The 22,407-nt window shown below is 39.9% G+C and overlaps 1 protein-coding gene and 1 pseudogene across 2 annotated transcripts in view; one reads left to right on the top strand and one right to left on the bottom strand.

Annotated features, from left to right (window-relative positions):
* The window catches only part of RBL2 (RB transcriptional corepressor like 2), a 55,711-nt gene extending 33,692 nt beyond the window's left edge, over nt 1-22,019 (bottom strand). The window contains exons 1-8 of one of the 2 annotated variants that reach the window (XM_059382562.1): nt 21,630-22,019; nt 18,516-18,646; nt 16,035-16,235; nt 11,972-12,036; nt 7,429-7,557; nt 3,465-3,625; nt 3,309-3,373; nt 2,512-2,698 (exon numbers count right to left, since the gene is read on the bottom strand). In XM_059382562.1, coding sequence (XP_059238545.1) covers nt 2,512-2,698; nt 3,309-3,373; nt 3,465-3,625; nt 7,429-7,557; nt 11,972-12,036; nt 16,035-16,235; nt 18,516-18,646; nt 21,630-21,869 — 1,179 coding nt within the window. In that variant the 5' untranslated portion in view covers nt 21,870-22,019. Of the gene's footprint in view, nt 1-2,511; nt 2,699-3,308; nt 3,374-3,464; nt 3,626-7,428; nt 7,558-11,971; nt 12,037-16,034; nt 16,236-18,515; nt 18,647-20,676; nt 20,783-21,629 lie in introns of those variants that run through there. The other variant, XM_059382563.1, reaches the window with a different exon arrangement.
* Nucleotides 5,015-5,771, top strand: LOC132005792 (large ribosomal subunit protein uL18-like; annotated as a pseudogene).
* Nucleotides 22,020-22,407: the final 388 nt, after the last annotated feature.

Here is a 22,407-nt window from a genome sequence, read left to right as displayed (position 1 = left end):
TGACTCAGGTATAAATATAGGTATTTTTAAATAGTAGGACAGTCCCTCTCCAAGTCAAGACTTCTAAATTTTGGAGTGCCTCAGAACTCTAGCCTTAGACCTCTTATTCTCCATCAGCTTATACCGCCAGGTGACTTCTCTTCATTCCATGGCTTTAAAAGCCACCTATAACATGATGTCTCCTGACTGCATACACACAGCCCTGACCTCTTTGTGAACTCCAGTCTTGTATACATAAACTGCCTACTCAGCATCTCTGCGAGGACACCTAAAAAGGCATCTCAAACTAACATACCATCGTAATACGGACTCTGGGTTTTTTCCCCCAGACTCACTCTTCCTCCTGAGTAAATGTCAGCGTAAATATTCATGGAATGCCTACTACCCTACTACCGGCCAGGCACCAAAGACTCCTCACGCCCTCAGGAAGCTTATATTCTAATGCAGGGAGATGCATAACAAACGATTCTTTTTTTTTTTCCTATCTTTGTGTCTATCTAGTTACTGTCAAACAATTCTTTCAACCCACCCACTTATCTTAAGACAGAGGAACACTAATTGCAGAGTAAGAGGAGAAGGAAGTGCTGAAGGGAGAGGTGGTTATTTTTCTGTATAGCGGTTGGTGGGTCTATCAGAGATCTGAATGAAGTGAGGAAGTAAACCACATGAGTATCTCAAAGAAACATGCTCTAGGCAGAGGAAACAGCAAGAGCGCAGGCTTAGAGCTGGGCTATGCTTGGCACACCTGAGGAAGGAGGACAGAGGTTTATGTGGCATGAGCGCAGCGGGTGAGGAGAAGAGTGGTAGGAGATGAATTCAGAGAGGTAACAGGGCTGGATCACTGCAGACGTTAGCGGCCGTCATAAGGACTTCAGCTTTCACACCATGTATGCACCTGGAGTCCTCACTGTCGTCCTTCTCTCACACCCTGGATCCCAGCCATCAGGCAATCCTGAGGCTGCCATCTGCACAATACAGCCCAACACAGCCACTGCTCTGGCCAAACCACCATGAGCTATCACCACAACTACCGCAGCAGCCTCTTAATTCCCTACTTCCACGGGGCCCCCAAAACACCTCCTCAGGAGACCTTTACAAATGTCAGTCAGGGGCGCCTGGGTGGCTCAGTGGGTTAAGCCGCTGCCTTCGGCTCAGGTCATGATCTCAGGGTCCTGGGATCGAGTCCCGCATCGGGCTCTCTGCTCAGCGGGGAGCCTGCTTCCTCCTCTCTCTCTCTGCCTGCCTCTCTGCCTACTTGTGATTTCTCTCTGTCAAATAAATAAATAAAATCTTTAAAAAAAAAAAAAAATGTCAGTCAGACTGATTCAGTCACTGTTTCCATAACACGTTCCTAATGGCTTTACTCCCAGTCAGAGCAAAGACAAAAAACCTCACTACAGCATCCAAAGTCCTCCTGTCCCTTGTGTCCACTTGCCCCTCGCTTTTTAATCACTCCCACGCACTCATTCATTTACTTTATACCTACCATACACCATTCTCAGTTTCTCCAAAAAGCCAACCATGCTGCCACTAAAGGCTTGGCACTTGCTATTCTCCGGGCTTCCAAAACGTCCCCAAACTTCCCAGCTCCTCACAGGACTTGCTTCTACACTTACCTTACACCCCTGCTGACCTCCTCAGAGAGGTCTTTCCCCTCTGGCCTAGCTCTAGCAGCCCAAGGCCCACCCATTCTCCCTTCTCCCCAGTACGCTGTACTACTACTCTATTTTACTTTTCTTCATGTATCATTATCTGATGTCCTATATATTTACTTGTTTGGTTATCGATCTCTCCACATTAGAATATAAAACAAGGTATTCATGGCTGTTTTGTTCACTGAAGTATCCTCAGTGCCAGGACAGTATCTGGCATGTAGAATACCTTCAGAATACTTGTTGAATGATTAGCAAACCAGCTTAAGTCTGATCTTACAGGTGGGTTACCCTTAGGAGTTACCCACAACGCCTCTGCAGGCACTTGTCAGAAGCCATACATTTCCTGTGAACATCATAGAACTGAAGGAAAACTCTGAAGTCTCCATCACCCTAAGTGGATGCCAGAAATAACACCATGATCCTGAAACTCAGTTTAACAGAATTTTCCTAAAGACAACAGATTCTCAGTTTCTCTACCATCTAGATGAAGACAGCACTCAGGTCAATTGACATTTTCTATTTCTACTGTGTTCAGTAAGTAAAGACTGCATATTTCTGGTCCATTTTTTCAAAACCCACAGCTATCAGCATGATACTGTGATATCATGAATCACATGTGATACTGTGATACTGTGAATCAGTATGATTCATTTAAGTTTGTATCTAATGCTTTCTCTCAGATCTAATCAGTAAACACAGAGACAACTTTTTCATGTAAGTATGACAAACATTTTTTTTTCCATACTGGAAGAGGTATGATGCGTGTGCACACACGCACACATGACTACCCACGTAAAACAGATCATCTGGCATGTTTGCTCCTGCACTTCCGCTCTCCTGGTCCCGGCCAGCTCACCTTGTCGAAGTGCTGCTGCAAGATGTTTTTCATCTGCACCCTTTCAGCAGTCTCTGTTCCTGAACCAGAATTCAGACACCTGGAGAGAGTCCCAATTTCCTCTTCAGCATCCTCTCCAAGAAATATCCTTTCATCTAAATTCCCAACAGATAAAACATACTCTTCATAGGCCTTATTGATGGCTTTACTACAGGGGGAAAAACAAAACAAAACAGACAACATATACACTCACCGAACTGCCATTTCAGTTCATGTTTTAGGCCATTTAATTTTTACACTTTTTTTATTTACTAAGAAGTTCTACTAATTTTGTGAAAACTAAACTTCAGTTCACTGCTAATTATAAAACCCTATGATACACAAGCTTGCTACACCACGTCAGTCCTCCGTACAGCAGGTGCATTCTGTGGACAGTGTTTCAGGGTGGGTGCCCCGTGCCAGTCGGACTGGGAGGTGCAGTTTCTGGTGATATGCTGAGTTATCCTTCCTAGCTGCTGTAGGCTCTGTGAAGACCTCACTACTTTCATGTCATGGTTTTTAACCTATGTAGTTCTGAAATAATTTCTCTCAAAAATTATGATCGAAAAGCTTAACTATTAAAGCTTTAAAGAACAGCCACACAATTTTCAATAGATTTAAAACCATGTGCTTAGAGTAACAGTTGATGTAATTTGCTATGATCTCCCACAAAACATATTCTAAATTTCCAGGGTACAAACAATAAAAACAGTAAATGCTGAGGTTTTCTAAGTACGCAATTTAAAATATTAAAACAGTCTGATAACAGAAGTACTCACAAACTCTCTCCAAAATTCCCAGGTTCTAAAAACCCCGTAAGATTTTCTTCTTTTCCCTTAAGGAGCTATGATGAAAGAAAAGATCCTTAAGTCATCATATTAAAACAAATCTTCCCCAGAAATTATCTTCAAATTATTTCTTTACTACTTACAAACCTTTTTTTCATAAAGTTTCCTAATGTAGGGTTTCCAGAAGTGTTCTTTTATTCCCTTTGCTTCCAAAACTAGGCCATCATGTAAGGAACAGAGTTTCTCAATGACACAAGGTGGATCAGAGGAAGGTTTAGAATCCTTAGCATGAAAATCTTCAGACAGGCCTACAATGAATAAAATCGCAGAACAGAGAGATCAGGTAGCATTCAAAACGTCAAATCATAATAAACAAAAATACATAGTCTAATCAGCATGTGACTCAGCATGTAAGTATATAGGAAACAGGGTATAAGGGCCTAATTTGACTCTAAATATACCTCAAAAGTAGCAAACAGACAAAAGAAAACATAGGCAGTAATCTCTTCTGACACCATCCTTAGCAATGTATCTATGGATATGTCCCCTTATGTAAGGGAAACAAAAAAACAAAAATCAACGATCAAGATAACACCAAAATGAAAAGCTTCTGCACAACAAAGGAAACATCAACAAAACAAAAAGCCAACCGAGAAGAAATCTGCAAATGATTTATCCAATAAGAGGTTAATACCCAAAATATATAAAGTCCTACAACTCAACACCAAAAAACCAAATCATCCGTTTAAAAAATGGGCAGGGGACCACGATAAACATTTTTCCAAAGAGATCCAGACAGCTAACAGACACGTGAAAAGATGCTCAATACCACTCATCATCAAGGAAATGCAAACCAAAACCACTGTGAGAAATGACCTCACACCAGTCAGAATGGCTGGTATCAAAAAGGCGAGAAGAACAAGCATTGGTGAGGATATGCTGAAAAGGCATTTCTCGTGCCCTTTCTGGTGGGATTATAAATTGGTACAGACACTGGGGAAAGCAGTATGAATTTCCTCCAAAATTTTAAAATAGAAACACCTAAGATCCAGAAATTCCACTGGTATTTACCCAAAGAGAATGAAAACACTAATTCGGAAAGGTATGGACTCCCATGTTTACTGCAACATTATTTACAAGAGCCAAGTATGAAAGCTATTCAAGTGTCCATTGATAGATGAATCTCATTCTCTCTCTCTCTCTCTCTCTCTCTCTCACACACACACACACACACAGAGGATATTACTCTGCAATCTTGCCATTTATAACAACACAACTGGACTTAGATGGTTAGTACGCTGAATGCAGTAAGTCAGACAGTGACAGACAAGATACCACGTGATTTCACTTATGTGTGCAATCTATAAAGCAAAACAAAGAAACAAAAAACAGACTCTCAAGTACAGAAAACAAACTGCAGAGGAGAGGTGGGGGGGGGGATGGACAAAACAGATAAAAGAGATTTAGAGGTACAAATTTCCAGAGATAAATAAGTCATCCCCCCCCATGGAGTACTGCTGGGCCTGCTGGTCTGTGGTGAGCTGGAGACACCAGTCTCTGTTCTGTAGGATGGTTTATTAAAGTTGTCAAGAATAAGGCTTGCATCAAGAGATACCAAGTGAAATTTAGAAGGTGAGAGGGTAAAACAGATAACTGTGCTCAGAAATGCTTGGTAATTCAGGATAAAAATAAGTATAACACATAAATACAGAATGATGGTCCATGTAACCAACAGAGAGATCATTTATCACACTGCTCATGCTCAGACAGAAGGAAATATGATAGCTTGTGCAGCTCTCATGCTCATGAACTCCCAAAATATGGTGATGGCTGGCCTGACAAGTAAGCTGCTGCATATTGTGTGGACCCGCTGCTGGCCTGTAGGCTTCTCAACAGGTTTGGCAGAGACAAGATCTATGAAGGCCAAATGCAAGTGATTAAAGACAAATGCAACGTGGAAAGCATGGATGATCAATCTGTGCCTTCACTTGCTATCTGGATACAGGGCTGGCCAGAACTACTACTGGAAATAAAGTTTTGCAGACCCTCAAGGGAGCTGTGGATGAAAGCTTGTCTGTTGCTCACAGTACCAAACGATTCCTTGGTTATGATATGAAAAGCAAGGAATTCAACGCAGAAGTACAAGGGAAGCATGTCATGGGTCAGAACACCGCAGATTAGATGTGTTACCTAACAGAAGAAGGTGAAGATGCTTATAAGGAACAATTCTGTTAATACATAAAGAACAAAGAACCTCTAGATAATGCTGAGGAGATGTATAAGAAAGCTCTTGCTGCTACATAACAGAATCCAGTCTATGAGAAGAAGCCTAAGAAAGAAGTTAGACGGAAGAGGGGGAACCATCCCGAACAGTCTTTTGCCCAGAAGAAAGACCAGGTAGATCAGAAGAAGGCAAGCTTCCTTAGAGCTCAGGAGCAGGCTGCTGAGTGCTAATAAACCAAACCACAATTTCTATGAAAATTTTTCAGATAAAGACAATAATGAACTTATTCATCAAGCAGCTTAAATAAATATAGTCATGGAGATGAAAAGTGCAACATAAAGAATACAGTCAGTAATATTTGTAATAACACTGTATGGTGACTGATGGTGACTACACTTACCATGGTGAGTGCTGCGTCATGTACAGAATTGGCGAATCACTATGCTGTACACTTGAAACTGACGTGACATTGTATGTTGATTATACTTAAATAAGAATAAATAAATAGGAATAGAAGTAAAGTGTATCACTACTCAAAAGATTTCAGTTATTCAGTTATTTATCTAGAGATACTTAAAGAAAAAAAAAACTAAAGAAACAATTTTAGTATACTGCTGTGAGATCTAAAAAACATAAAAATAAAATATAACTTTGCAAGTAAGTCTGACATTCAAATAAAAAAATACAACTTTGGAAAACAGTACTAATCAAAGTATATATAGTTTATATGCTTTCATTCCATTACACTGGGATGTATTTAAAATACTGATTTACAACTTACTCTTGCCCTAGACTCAGTATAAGAAAAGCTAAGTAAGAAGGGGAAAAATGAAAAGCAGCCACTATGTAGAAACATAAAAGGGACTCAGGAAGGAAATAAGAGAAAAAGACATTAAATGAAAAATATTACATGTACCAAAGCAGGAGCAACTAGGTAACTAACTCCATTAACTTTAAAATCTACCTTGCAAGTCGGACAACCTAAAATTCTAATTATAACCACCCCAAAATTGAAAATCACTCAGAATCCTACCATCGTATTATTCAAAGAGCATAGCATTACATACTAGCTCTATAAATACTGTTTAATATTTATAATATTAACTGTAAGTTATGATTTGGTCTCTTACGGTAACTCATTCGTAGAAAATACGTCTTAAAACCTGTTAAATCCATTGCCAAAATAATCATTTCTATTCACCTTTCAGTTTAAGAGTTAAAAATTTATTTTACTTATTTACAACCATTACTACTTCTCTGTAGGAAAAAATTTGAAATGAAGAGTATTTCAAATTTGAAATGAAGAGCTCCTACTGTGTATCAGGCATAAAGCCTGGCAATGTAGAAAAACAACATCAGTTTTAATGTAACTTTGCTACCCTGGGTTTTTAAATTCCTTCCTCCTGTTGAGTATATTCTGCAGAAACTTCTCAGGTTGTCATGTGAGACTTTACACTTTATAATATTTGCAGTTGCTTTTTCCATAGATATTTTTACAGAGAGCTCAACTCCTAGTGACAAGTAGTTGTAAGTGCTCTGGAGAACCATGATGATGGAGTTTTTCAAAGCACTTCTTTTTTTTTTTTTTTTTTTTTTTTAAAGATTTTGTTTATTTATTTGACAGAGAGAGATCACGAGTAGGCAGAGAGAGAGAGAGGAGGAAGCAGGCTCCCTGCTGAGCAGAGAGCCCGATGTGGGACTCGATCCCAGGACCCTGAGATCATGACCTGAGCCGAAGGCAGCAGCTTAACCCACTGAGCCACCCAGGCGCCCTTCAAAGCACTTCTGTTCTCGGATGCTGGAAACCTGTGGTATGTGTACAACTCCCAAGAGTAAACACAACGTAAAAATGTGAGTTGTCCAATAATCTCTGATTTATAATCTTACCTTTAAAATTAGGGTTTACCAGCTCTTTACGATTGGAACACTGAAGGGCATTTCCATAGACCAAGTCCAAAGCACACAGCAGAAGATGGTAAGAATTGACCAAATCATCACTAATCATGGGGAAATTACCTACAGGAATATAAACAGTTATCGAGTATATCTGCATCAACTTTATAATATTTTAAAAGTAATTTATTCCTTTATTTAAAATGACATTATACAACACTGTACCAAAGTTGACTCATGAGCTACATGAAATGTTCTGGCAAATTTACATTTTGAAATATTACTCTTGAAGTCTAATAAATTTCTAAAAGCATAATAAAAACTAAAAGTTTACTAAAAACAACATTCATTCACTCAAAATTCATTAAATAAGCATTAAATTCCTAGTAGCTGATCCAAATTTTATCATTTTCTTTCTTGAAAATTCTAAACAACTTCATAAATTATCTCAAACTGTAGGAAATTCTTTGTGTGAAAATACTCCTCTGCCCAGAAAATTAGTAGATATCGTACACCTAATTAACACTGTATGTTAACTATACTGGAAGTAAAATTTAAAACTTAACTAATTAAAAACAAAAAAGTAAAACAAAATAAAAATACATGAAGACAAACAATGGTCCAACATTTCTGGGATGCAAAAAAACAGTTCTAATAGGAAAACTCATTAAAAAAAAAAAAAAGATTAATAGAAAAACTTAAGATAGGAAAAGCTGAAAAATGACTTTTTCATGTATATACTTAAAAAAGACCAGAACCTATAATCAGAGTCCTAGTAGTAATATTTTAGATACTTTCTACACAATAATACAAACTGGTACAAATTCATGCAACCAGATCACAATGGAAGTCTAGAGCTAAAATCCCAGGAGTGATATAGATACATGGTAACAAAGAAAAAAGAAACCAAAACTCAAACCTATAGAAACATGTCACTTCTGTAATGCTGGCTTAAGTCTAACACTGAAATCGGTTTTTACAGTCAGGTAAACAGTTTTATTCCTAGAAATTAAGAAATATTTCCAGACTTCTTTTATAACTTTGAGCATATCCCTTTTCTCATTCAACACTGCATACACATGCTTCCTAGTGATTATACATTCTTATAACATCACATAAATTCAAGTTTAATAGCTAACATACATCTGAGGGATTATTTCTAAACCTCAACATTTTCACATGTAATGCCTGCCCAAATACATGCAAACATGTATGTACACACACACACACACACACACACACACACACACACACTGCTTTGTTTCAGGCTTTTTTTTCCCTTTCCTTTCCTCCAAAGAAAATTGCCACTTACCTCTACATATCAGGATAAACTCTCTTTTTATAAAGATGAAAACATTCAACAAATCAACTTAAATGAATTAAAGAGAAATTTTTTTTTCTGTTGTCATGAAGACAAATAACAATTAATAGGTTAAGTTTTGCACTGATACAACCAAACTAACTTGCTTGGTTCCACTATAAAGATGTTTCATACTAAAGTGTACTCAGTTTCTCAAATGTAAAAGAGGAAGTGGAAACTACTGGTTTCAAGCTACAAAACCCATCACATCGACAAGCCTAAACTTGTTACTGGTTTGTACTTGCCATAAAGGGGAAAAAAAAAAAAAAAAAACCCACAAACCAGCAGCCTGTAACTTCTAACACAAAAACAGAAAGGCCCCTGAAGATCAAAATCTTGAATTCCCAAGACTGTCCCACATGACGTACAAATCCTGACCTTAGAAACAGATCTCACTTGGTTAAGATAAGTTATCTTTCAAATAAAGATAACTTGTTTAAACTCCAAAGTTGGCTTTGGAGGAATGAGGAGATTGGAGAGTGTAAAACAGGAAGTGGCACCCCAAGTGGTCTTCAGGCCACAAAGCTCTTCAGGGTAACAAGCCCAGACTTGTCACTGGTGTATACTTGCCACAGGAAGTCAACAAAGGTAAGAGGCAGAAAGCTGGCTTCCATATCAGGAATGAGATCATCTGGGATTGCCCATATGCTACAGGGAAGTCAGAGGAAGGTGGCTACAGAAGAGTACAACTCTCTTCAAACAACTAAATCAAGAACTGAATAAAACAGGGACGCCTGGGTGGCTCAGTTGGTTAAGCAGCTGCCTTCGGCTCAGGTCATGATCCCAGCGTCCTGGGATCGAGTCCCACATCGGGCTACTTGCTCTGCAGGGAGCCTGCTTCTCCCTCTGACTCTGCCTTCCACTCTGTCTGCCTGTGCTCGCTCTCACTCTCTCTCTCTCTTACAAATAAATAAATAAAATCTTAAAAAAAAAAAAAAAAAGAACTGAATAAAACAAATTCAACAACTCTATTAGAAAAGTTCCTGGTGAATCATAAAAGATCATAGTGTCAGACAGTGAGGAGATAAAGACTCTTCAGATTAAGTAATTACAGATGGAACAAATAATAAAACACAAACACTGAATTAACTGCAGAGACAAAAACACATGTCACCCCAGGTAATCAAGTGAGACCAAAATGTAAATAAGGACAATAAAATTGTTTGTAAATAGTTTATAAAGTACCAAACACATTCACTCCCAGGTACACATGCACCATAAAAGACATAAACAAAACAGATAAAAATCCCAGAAGTCAACATATACCTGCCCACAATCGAATGACAACATTAATACCGTATAGAATACCAGCCACGGCAAACTAAAAGTGACAGCAAGGGTGATTGCCACTATTAGAACAGTTTATATGCTCCTACGCCTTTATTTTGTACCACTTACCCTATCACCTTTATCGCTACTAAAGAAACATGCCAGTGTGAGGGAAAGCAAAATAACTAGCAGCTTATTTTTGGCAAAAGAAAGATTTTCCTTTTTTTTTTTTTAATTTATTTGAGAGAGAGACAGTGAGAGAGAGCAAGAGCAATGAGAAGGTCAGAGGGAGAAACAGACTCCCCAGGGAGCTGGGAGTCCAATGTGGGACTCCGGGATCATGACCTGAGCCGAAGGCAGTCGTCCAACCAACTGAGCCACCCAGGCATCCCGATTTTTCTTTTATTTAAATTCAATTAGCCAACATACAGTAACATCATTAGTTTCGGATGTGGTGGTCAATAATTCATCAATTGCATATAAGCCCCAGTGCTCATCACATCACTTGCCTTCCCCAGTGCCCATCACCCAGGTGCCCCATCCTCCCTACCTATCCCCCCACAACCCTCTGTTTGTTTCCCAGAGTCAAGAATCTCTCATGGTTTTTCTCCCTCTCTGACCTCCTCCCATTGTTTTCCCTCCCTTCCCTTATGATCCTCTGTACTATCTCCTAGATTCCACATATGAGTGAAACCATATGATAACTGTCTATCTGACTGACATTTCACTTAGCGTAATACCTTCAATCAACCATAAAGCTCAAGAAGGAAGGCTGAGCTCTCATTTAACTAGCTAGTTAAAACTCATTTAATCAGTTATAATCAGACACATCAAACCCAAGACCAATGGAGTGATGCATCCCTGCTTGAGAGCCTTTGCCTCTGGCAAGAAACCGAGAGCTAGATCTGGGTTCAAATCCTAGCTCTGTTCCTAGCAGCTAGTTTTTGGGCCTCAGTTACCTAACCCTAAAAGTAAATTATTTGGGCTACTTGATCTAATAATGAGAATCTCTTACATTTACAAAATTCCAGCTCTGATTCTTTGGTTACAACTTTGTATTTTATTGGGTTTTCTTAATAGCAAAGGCATTCTACATAGTCTATATAATTAATGTAACTTGTTTTCTCCTTGAGATTACTAAGAATCATTTCTACGTAGAAATATGGAGAGGACCCCCCAAAAAAAACACCATCTTTCACTGAATATAGACCTTGGGTAAGTTAAGGGAGATGAGAAGGGGGAGGAAATAAATTGTATCCAAAGGCATTAGAGCAAGTGTCTTTATCTGAACAAGATGCAAAAAGTAGGGCGCCTGGGTGGCTCAGTGGGTTAAGCCGCTGCCTTCGGCTCAGGTCATGATCTCAGGGTCCTGGGATCGAGTCCCGCATCAGGCTCTCTGCTCAGCAGGAAGCCTGCTTCCCTCTCTCTCTCTCTCTCTCTCTGCCTGCCTCTCCATCTACTTGTGATTTCTCTCTGTCAAATAAATAAATAAAATCTTTAAAAAAAAAAAAAAAAGATGCAAAAAGTAATCCAAACTATACATACTGAGATGAGCAGACACACTCAAAGAAATAAGACATGGCTCATGAAAAATACAGCTAAAGATACCAGTACAGACCACTAATGTGTTTTCAGTCCGTAACTCAGAAGAAGAATAGCTTTGAACAGAAAAAATGTTACATAAGAACAAAATTAAAGGATTTTCCACTTTTAATAAAAGAAGTTCTGGACATTATAAAGAAATTAAAATCTTTTATGAAAAGGCAATACTCAAAAATGAATCTGAGACTAAAACCCTTAAGAAATTTTTCAGTGCACATCTTTCCCTGATACACATTACAGGTTGACAAAAGTACTATGTGAACATTTAAATAAGCTAACATCTAGGTAAATATTGCTCTGTCTTACCTTTTGCGTATATAAAGAGCACCCAGCAAAAATGGAAAACCTCTGACACGGTACAGGGCTGTCGCCTTTGGGGGAGAAAAAAAAAGTCAGGAGATAAGAGAAGCATGCAAGAAAGACACCACAAGTGACTATAAAGTAGGTGAGACACCAAACCCACAGTTAAAGGGAGTAAGAGCAGATTTACTTCACACAGAAAACATGCAAGTTCTGCTCCAACCAAATCCTGGTAAGGACAAAGCCAAGGAGAGCTCATTGCAGAAAAAAGAAAATTCTGAAGAACTCTAAAAGGTTTTCAAGGTTAAGACAGGTAAGGCAGAAAATGAGTGACAACAGTTCTTCTAATGACATCTGCAAGGCTGATGCTGCTTTCGGACCTTTGTATGCTGATTATTTCCCCATTTTTTTTCCTTTATCACAGCTGATAAACTGTAAACCCATCCCTCCCTCCCTAAAGACATTGCAGATTACGTCAAGTCACAAAAGGACTATTTGATGTAACTTCTGGGCTTCCTATAATTTTTTATTTATCGCTAAGACGATCCATTCTATTTTGTCAATGCTGTTTGCTGAAGGGAGTTTCAGACCTGTTTTAAGCTCTTGTCTTGTCTACCAGAATCCCCTGAAATGTTTAGATAAAACATCTTTGGTCTCCACATCCCAACAAGGAGCTCTAAGAAGAACAATCAGGACACTGGGGTTTAGTTCTCCCACTGTCCTTCACAAGGCACATTTGCTGTCCATACGCCTCGTCTCTTCATCTGCTGAACGATCATTCTACTTGGGCAGAGTTCTGTACTTAAGTCACCAGTCCATGGCAACATTAAATGTCAGTGCCCTGCTTTTTAAAAGTGGCCTCTGGGGCACCTGGGTGGTTCAATTGCTTAAGCCTCTGACTCTTGATTTCCGCTCAGGTCATGACCTCAGGGTCATGAGACTGAATCCCTTGTTGGGCTCCACACTCAGCAGAGTCTGCTTGAGATTCTCTCGCTCTGCTCCTCCCCACTTTCGTGCATGTTCTAAGATAAGCAAAATCTTCTAAAAAATTAATACAAAATAAAAGCGGCCTCTGTGCCACAGGCACATGAGAACTATTCAGTTTTAATGTCTACCAAGATAAAAGCCAAACTTTTTTTTAGCTTAACATTCAAGCCACTCTAAAAACTGAATCTTTAACTTGAGAACCCTAGAGTTTAACCTACTAGACCAAACTGCCTCTTATTTTGCCACTTTGGTATATTCCTTCTTCATCCTATGCTATGAAGGCTCTATCAACATCTCCAAATTCACCCATCGAAATCCAACCCATCATTCCTTACTTCATGGATCCTTAGCTGACTGGCTCATGTACAGTGGTTTAATTTTGGCTCAGAAGTTGTACGTTTCTATTGTCTTTCACATTTCTACATGCCTCCTCTCCACAACTATACTGTAAACTCTCAAAAGACAGTGGCTGTGGGGTTTTGGTTTTGTTTTTTTTTTTTTTTAAAGACTTGTGTCCTGGGGTACCTGGGTGGCTTAGTTGGTTAGGAACTCAACTCTTGATTTTGGCTCAGGTCATGATCTCAGAGTCGTTGGACTGAGCCCCGTACTAGGTTCTGCGCTAAGCATGAAACCTGCTTAAGATCCTCTCTCTCTTTCTTACTCGCGCTCTCTCAAAAATAAATAAATAAATACTTGTGTCCTATATAATACCTAACAACATACTTCACACTAAGTTCTCAACAAATACCCAGTGACAAATTCTCAAAGTATGTGTGAGTACAGAGTTGTGATGAAGCACATGGGTTCTACAAGCAGACCGCTAATTTCAGTAACAGCTCCACACTTACTGTGTGACCCCGACCAAATTACTTAACCTCTCAACAGCTTATGTTTCTCCACCTATAACAACATCAACCTCATATGGCTGTCATATAGATTCACTGAATACAGATTTATTTATTTTTTTATTTTTTAGTATTTTATTTGAGAAAGAGACAGTGAGGGAGACCATGAGAGAGGAGAAGCAGACTTCCCATGGAGCTGGGAGCTCGATGTGGGACTCGATCCTGGCACTCTGGGATCATGACCTGAGCCGAAGGCAGTCGCTTAACCAACTGAGTCACCCAGGCACCCCCTGAATACAGATTTAAATCTCAGAACAGTCCCCATAACAAATGTTCAATAAATGGTGTATGTTACTACTATTAGCCAAAAGTACTAATTAATGCATACAGAGTGATCTAAGTGTAAAACTTTTAGAATAAAGTTATCTTACAATTTTCTTAACTATAATTAGGTAGTACAGATACCCTACTAAATATCAAAGCAAGTACAATCTAAAATCATTTTCTACAACACTACAAAGACAGAAGATATTATCTCTCTTTCTGTAAATGATACAATCAACCTCACTCAGATTTGGAACAAAGCATCTATCCAAACTTTGGAAATAGTTCTCCAAAACTACAAGCAAACTACATCGGCTGCTTCCTTAGCAGTGGGGTCATCTAAGAAAGTAGAGATTCTTTTATTTTTAAAAGCTATTCACTTGGGGCACCTGGGTGGCTCATCAGTTAAGCATCTGCCTTCAGCTCAGGTCATGATCAGGGTCCAGGAATCGAGCCCCATGTCAGGCTCCCCGCTCAGCAAGGAATCTGCTTCTCCCTCACGCTCTGCCTCTGCCCCTGCTCCATTTCTCTCCCTCTTATTTCCTCTCTCTCTCAAGTAAATAAATAAATAAAATTTTTTAAAAAAAGCTACTCACTTACTTATGTAAACACCTTTCATAATTTGAGAAAAAAAATTTATATTGAAAGAGAAGCAAAAATAAAAAGAGAGAGAGCGAACAAAAGAGGCAAACATTATTCATTCAAGTATAACAACTCCTTTTCCCTGACTTGTCAACATTCTTCTAGTTTAGTTTAAAAACAATTTCCAGGGGCGCCTAGGAGGCTCAGTTGGTTAACGGCTGCCTTCAGCTCAGGTCATGATCCCAGGGTCCTGGGATCGAGTCCCACATCGGGCTCTCGGCTCAGGGGAGAGCCTGCTTCTCCCTCTCCCTCTGACTGCTGCTCGGCCTGCTTGTTCTCACTATTTCTCTCTCTCAAATAAATAAATAAACAACCTTAAAAAAATTTTCCGATTCTACTTTATGAAAAAGTGTTCATGATAAAGGTAGAGAATTTACTTCCCAGGATTGCCTTTATTGGGAAAGATGCAAAACACTGAGCCAGAGGAAGTTTACAGATTTTGCAGACATGATCAGAAAGCACAAATTCAAAAAAGATTTTTTAAATTTCAAAAAAAAAAAAAAGAAAAGAAAAGAAAGCACAAATTCATGATCATTTTAGGTCCCCTACTCTTTCCCATCTAATTTCTCTACTCTTCATTGACTGTAAACTTCAAAATGACACATAGAAGCCAGTTCAGGAGGATTATATGTCACTAAGCTGGACATAAAAGTCAAATAATACAAACAGTCAACATAGTCAATAAGAGAAAATCGAGGAGTCAAATTCTATATCCAAGACGGCCAACTGGCAAAAATATCTAAGATCTGACTTTTGCATTTTGGGGTGCTTAAATGAAAAGGTTAAGTTTACAGAAATAATAATTCCATGCATTTCACAATATGAAGGAAGCCCAATTTTTCATAGCTAACATGAATCAAGAAGCAAGAAATTATTATTTAAAGAGAACTATTGGAAAGAAAGATTATTTATGAAATCACATTTTTTTTTTGTTTTTTGTTTTTTGTTAAGACTAGCAAAATAGGGGCGTCTGGGTGGCTCAGTTGGTTAAGCGACCAAATCTTGATTTCTGCTTAGCTCATGGTCTCATGGCCTGTGAGCCCCATGATGGCCTCCTCCCTGGGCCTGGAGCCTGCTGAAGATCCTCTCTGCCCCTCCCCCCACACCCAGTGCAAGCATTCGGTCTCTCTCTCTCCCTCTAAAAAACACAAAAACAAAACAAACAAAAACCTAACAAAATAAACTGAGGGACACCAACTGAGGGATCAGAACTGAAGCACAGATCAAAAAAAAAAAAAGTGTATTCCTGACTAACAAATATAAAAACATACCGCTGTTTTCTTCCTCTCTGTTGACGAGGCTGCTCCTCTTGAGGATATTTAAAAATGTCCTGAAAAATGGGTTCATATTTCTTAAAAATTACCGCTGAAACAGTGAAGTTTCTTTCTAATCTCTCAGTACGTTCTCTGAAATGTGGGGGTAGATTTGCCATGTCTTCCCACTTCTTCATCTTGTTAAAAAATTCAATTAAGCTGATATTAAAAATAAAAAAATGAGATATTTTCAAAATTAACACAAAGGTGGGGTACACAAATATAATTAAATCAAAAATTTAACTAATTATATTACTTTAAAATGGTGATAAAATCACACCTCATGCCTCTGACTAGCTTAATCTCTTAGATTGGTTTATTTCTCTGATTTTCCTAATCTGTTTTTCTGAAATTATCAGAAAGCTTTATTTTTAATTATGAAATAAATAAAAATAGTAAATAATTAGAGTAATGTAACCAATATTTAAGTATTCAACTGCCAAATTTAACAAACATTAACATATTGAAGAAATTTTGCCATGTTTGCATCAGATCTACCAAAACAGCCAAATTCCCGTTTGTACGCTTCCCCAAACCCATGCCCCTCACTGCCTGCTCAAAGATAACCACCATTCTAAAGTTAGCCTGAATCCTTCCCATCCCTGTGGCTATACTTACAACTTCGTATAGGTACTATATGGATCTAAATGTATCCATAAATAGTCAGTGGTATCTTTTGCATGTGTGGCTTTAAGATTTTAGATAAATAGTATCATATTGTAAGTAGAATTCTGCAACTTGCTTTTTCATTCAATGTTTCTGAGATTAACACTGTTAGATGTAGATCTCATTGATTTTCACTGTTAAAAATATTCCTTCATATGAACTACCATGACTTTCTGCATTCATTCCCCAATCAATGGAAACTGAGTTTACATTATGACCCCAAAATGCTGTAATTGACACATTCTTGTACATGTATGTAAGAGCTTCTTTTGGGACACCAGTAAGTAGAACTGCTCAGTCAGAGACTGTGCATCTTCAACTTCACTAGATTTGGTCAAATTTCCCATTCAAGGGGCCATGCCAATTTATACTCTCACCAAAGTACAACAGCAATACAGAGTTCCCATTTTCCTACATAATGACCAAAGTTGGTTTTATCAGACTTCAAATTTCCCCAATCTGATGAGAGTAATGGATACCTTGTTTTTAATTTGAATTTCCTTGGTTACTAGTGAAATTGAACATCTTTACATACATTGATTAGCTATGTGAGTTTTGACCTTTGGGAAACCACATTCTTTACCCCTTGTTTAGTGGCTGTTTGTCAAACGGGCAACCATTTGTTAGTAGATCTTTATATAAATCTGGATGCTGATCTTCTGTCAGTTATACACATTGGAAATACCCTTCCTGACATATTCTTTGTTTTAACCCATTTTAGTCCATTATGTCAGAAAAGTAAAAAATCTGAACTCAAAGGTAAAAATTTAAAGATAGAAACTGAGTTTCTGAAATGGAACTACACCTGAAGCATAGGACTGTATTACTTGCACTAAAATGTTGGATAAGTCGATTTACTACAATTTATGATGATGATTCCATAATCTGACCTTTGCTTCTAAAGTTCCAATCCTAACTGGATTGCCCTGCCTCCCCTTTTCTTCTCCGTAATGATTACACTTTTGCACCTTATTTAAGTCCACTTTATGCAGGTATACAGTTCAGGGGTTCAACTCTTTATGCACTGCCTCTTGTTCTTAGGCCGAAATATAATTTGGGATGGAGTTCAAGGTTAATAGACTACAGCTTAAATATTACATTTCTTCTTATTTTAATAGTAAGTGATTTTTTAAGCCATTAGGTACATAAATTTTGCCTGTGGCATTCTCCCCCCACAAAGTGCCAAATAATCTTTTCCCACCAATCTTTAGTAAGTCATAAAAGAAAATTCACCCAAATGGCACATATGATAAATGTAATCAATTCAATTATACAGCAGATAGAAAAAGCAATTTCTGCCTCTTCTTTAAATCATTATTTGGCCCTTTCAGTAACTGATTGTAAGAGTGTTGCTTATCCCCCAATACAGGAAACAGAGAAGTCTTTACACACTCCATATATTAAAATACAAATCCTGTACATGTAGTTTTAAGTTTAATACCATATTTAATTACCTCTACAATTTAGAGTATATCCTAAAGTTTCTCAATATCCTTATTTAGAATTCTCCCAATACCGCACAATAAGTCATAACCTTCAATAGTAAATTCTTCATATAAATGCCTAATACATTAAAATTTCAATACTTTTCACTAAAGAGTAAAAATATAATAGATACTTATATGTAGTAAAGGAAAACCATGACCTAACTTCTAAATTCAGCACTCTATAGGTACAAACGCCTGGGAAATAATGAGAGGATTCTTAATATCACTATGATTTTTGAGCTTTCATATTTGTCACATTCTACCTTTCAAACTCTGACATAGTTACCTCTGCTCTGAACATCGCAGGATTCTAGTTAAAGATACATAGTTTCCTTCAACTGTCCCTTTGCTTACAGTTGGCACAGATTTTCTGCAAGCCACATATAAGGCACATGCTAACCAGTGAAGATCATTTCCCTGTAAAAATAAAAGAAAACTGAGTTTTAGCTAATGAGCTATATAAACATTTCAATATAATAACCTTTCTAGATTAAATGGAAGGCACTGTTTTTATGTTTGCAGGAAACTGTATTTTCAATGATAGCTCTATCTATCCCATGTGCTCCTTATACTGGGACATTAACATTTTCACGCTGGGAGATAGGAATCTGTGTTCCATTCCCTCATTTTCAACTGTCTCAACTAATAGCACAGGTGAAAATGTTGCTATGTACCTTGCAAGATCAGAAAGGGCAATAATGATTCTACCTGGCTCACTCTCTCAGCATACATGCCCTGGGTGTCCCACTCTGGGACAAATTAACAGTCACAGAGACTCAATTTTCTTATCCGAGGGCTGAGAGACTGAAATGAGTTACAAGTATAAAGCCCAGAATATACAAGAAATCAAAAGATAAAATTCTATAGCCAATACTCTGTATTCAATATCATATTGAGGGGAGTCTGGGTGGCTCAGTCAGTTAAGTGTCTGCTTCCACTCAGGTCATGATCTCAGGGTCCTGGGATTGAGCCCTGCATCAAGCCCTGCATCGAGCTCACTGCTCAGTGGGGAGACTGCTTCTCCCCCTCCTCCATGCTCTTTCTCTCCCTATCTCTGTTACTGTCTCTGTCTCTGTCTCTCTCTCTCTCAAATAAAATATTTTTTTAAAATATCATGAGTCTTGGGGCGCCTGGGTGGCTCAGTGGGTTAAAGCCTCTGCCTTCGGCTCGGGTCATGATCCCAGGGTCCTGGGATCGAGCCCCACATCGGGCTCTCTGCTCAGCAGGGAGCCTGCTTCCTACTCTCTCTGACTGCCCCTCTGCTTACCTGCAATCTCTGTCTGTTAAATAAATAAATAAAACCTTTAAAAAAAATAAAAATTAAAATTAAAAAATAAAAATATCATGAGTCTTATTTTCCATCGTACACTTCCATGAGACTGACAACCCATGTTATCTTAGAGCATACCCGACTACAAGCTCCACAACAGTGGAGATTTTTAAGTTTTGTATGCTGCTCTGTCCCCACCATGTACAACAGTATCTGGCAAAGAAGAGGTGATAGCGGCGCCTGGGTGGCTCAGTTGGTCAAGCCTCTGCCTTCGGCTAAGGTCATCATCCCTATCCATGCATCAGGCTCCCTGCTCAACGGGAAGTCTGCTTCTCCCTCTCCCTCCGCCTGGCATTCCACCTGCTTGCATTGTATGTGTCAAATAAATAAAAATCTTAAAAAAAAAAAAAAAAGAAGAAGAAGAAGAAGAAGGGGTGATAAATATTTGACAAATGACTATTCGTTCATTCACTGGGTAAACTGAGCTAAGAATCTGAAGTCTGAGTCTCTAAAAATTGAGTAATCACATATGTGTTTTCAGAAATCATTTACTAACCATCAATTGTTTGTCACTTGTTCATGTAACACGGGGCTTCATACAACTTAACCCCTCTGAGTTGAAATACCTCAGCTGTATGGTGATCATTACTTGTTCTATGCAATTTAAGAGAAGATCGTGAGGATAAAATAAGAGCTTTTTAAAAAGCACTACGCCCATCACCAAAGAACCACTGGAACCACTGACCACAGAACCACTGAGAAATAAATAGGAGTATGACCTATTCAGCCACAGCCACATCACCTAAGCAGAGGAAGGAGCTCTGTAACTCTCAAGCAGAAGCAGGGTCCATGACCACCTTTTGTGCCAGCAACTACACATGATCTTATTAAACCTTCAGAACAACTCTGATGGAGGCACAAATTATCTCAGATTTACATATCACAAAATTGAGTTTCGGAGTGGTGAAGCAAACTCTCCAAAGTGACCTAGGCCTGTCGAGTTCTGAAGCCACTATATTACTAGCCTTCCCCCCTCCCTCCCCCTGTAGATGTAACTACGGGGAAAAGGAATTGAAATAAGATTCTATTAATGCAAGAATAAACAGAAAGTAACCTTAGTGAGTCACACACAGGCCAAAAAAAAAAAAAAAATCCTATTATTATAATTAAACAATACCTTGCTTAGGCCTCCTCATTCTACTGGCCCCGCTCTTTCCCCAAATTGTAAAACAACTTCAGAAAATCTCTCGGCCTCCTGTTTAATGCCACACACAGGCAAACAGCTGGTAAACAATCCAGACTTCCGTGTCACTTCCCATTGGTCCATAAAGGGGAGGTGCCTACAGAGTTGAGCCTCACTGGCTAGAAGGGCCAGTTTTCTCATCGGCAAGCCCCGATCCGAAGAAAGGGACATGACAGGCCGACATCACAGAGGGTATAGAGTCCCGGGTAACGTCTTGGGTGACCAAAAGGTCCTCAAGGGCGTCCCAGGCCGGACTTCCTAGGGACAAATGGGGCGCGTGGATCTATGTGCAAATAGGCAGGAAGCCCGTTTCGTTTGCCCGCAGGAAGGTTCGCCTCGGTGTACCCACAAACCCAGCCCGAAACTTAACGACGCGCTTACTCCACGGATGCAACGCCGGGACAAAGGCAATTTGGTACAGCAGGAAAAGAACTGAAGGAGCAGCCTAGCAACCGAGGCGCTAAAATCGGGCTGATCTCCGTGGGAGCACAGCCAAGTCCCCTCCCCTTCTCCTTACGGCCTCCACGACTGCACCTGTTCATTCCGCCAGCAAGGTGGTTGTATTTTTGCAATCATGACCCCAGCACGACCTCGGCCTCGCGCTGCCACTTTAGGGCAAGAGGTGTTCCCCACTCGGAACTCGAAAGGGAACAGCTGCGAGACGAGGGTCAGTCGCAGGGCCGCTAAAAGCTTCCCGAAAGCCAGGTCTCCAGGACCGAGGTGCGCAGGGAGGAGTCCCACGGCTCTGCAGGCTGGGGACCGGAGACCCGGGGCCTGCCGGAGGGTCCCTGCAGGGCGCCCGACCCGGGGAGGGGAGGGGCCCCATTCCCGCGGTGGGGCGCGACGACTAGGCCCGGAAAGCCCCACCTCTCTTCCCCCGGGCGCACCTCCAGAGTGTAGCTCTCGCTCATGTTGCGGTAGCTGTCCCAGGCCTCGGCCCGCGCCGCCTCGTCCATGTTTAGGCGGCTGCACAGCTCCTCGAACCGCTGCTGGGTCTGAGGCGCCGGCGACCGGGCCGGCTGCGCGGCGTCCTCCGCCTCCCCATCGTCTTCCTCCTCCTCATCCGAGGCTGCGGCCGCCGGAGGAGGAGGCGGGGGCGGCGGCGACTGGTCGCCTCCCGACGGCATAGCGCACCCCTGGGCGGCGGGTCCTCAGGTGAGCTGAGGGCCGGAGCCCGCAGCCATTCAAACCGCGAAGCGCCCGCCCGTCCGCCGTCCGCACGGCGACTGCGCCGCCACCACAGTAGCGAAACCTTTTGTAGGCACCCGTAGTTCCGAGCGTGGCCTGCTGGGAAATGTAGTCCGAGCCGGAAGCCCACGGGGGTCAAAAAGCATATTAAAAAAAAAAAAGAAAAAAAAAGAAATCAAATTTCTTGAGCTAAAATAAAAGCGGCTTTGCTAGTTTTTAAGTACGTCCCGTGGTGGACCCATTAGGCAGAGCTTTACTGAAGAGAACACAACCAAAAAAACATTTTGTGATGGTTTCGTATCCAATGTATCTCCAAAATTAATACTCATTATCTGGGTGTCCTTATCTCTAAAATAGGAACAATAGCAAACAAGGGCCTGTCTGCCTAAGTTGTAATTTCAACATCGCTCCTAATTTCTCTTTCTTTCCTATGTTTTAACTTTATGTGAGCCTTTCAATTAAACACTGGCTTTTTTT

The sequence above is a fragment of the Mustela nigripes genome, chromosome 17 (assembly GCF_022355385.1).
Source record: "Mustela nigripes isolate SB6536 chromosome 17, MUSNIG.SB6536, whole genome shotgun sequence".
Classification (NCBI taxonomy): Eukaryota; Metazoa; Chordata; class Mammalia; order Carnivora; family Mustelidae; genus Mustela; species Mustela nigripes.
Note: the sequence above shows the minus strand (reverse complement) of the source record. Positions and strands in the feature narration are given on the sequence as shown.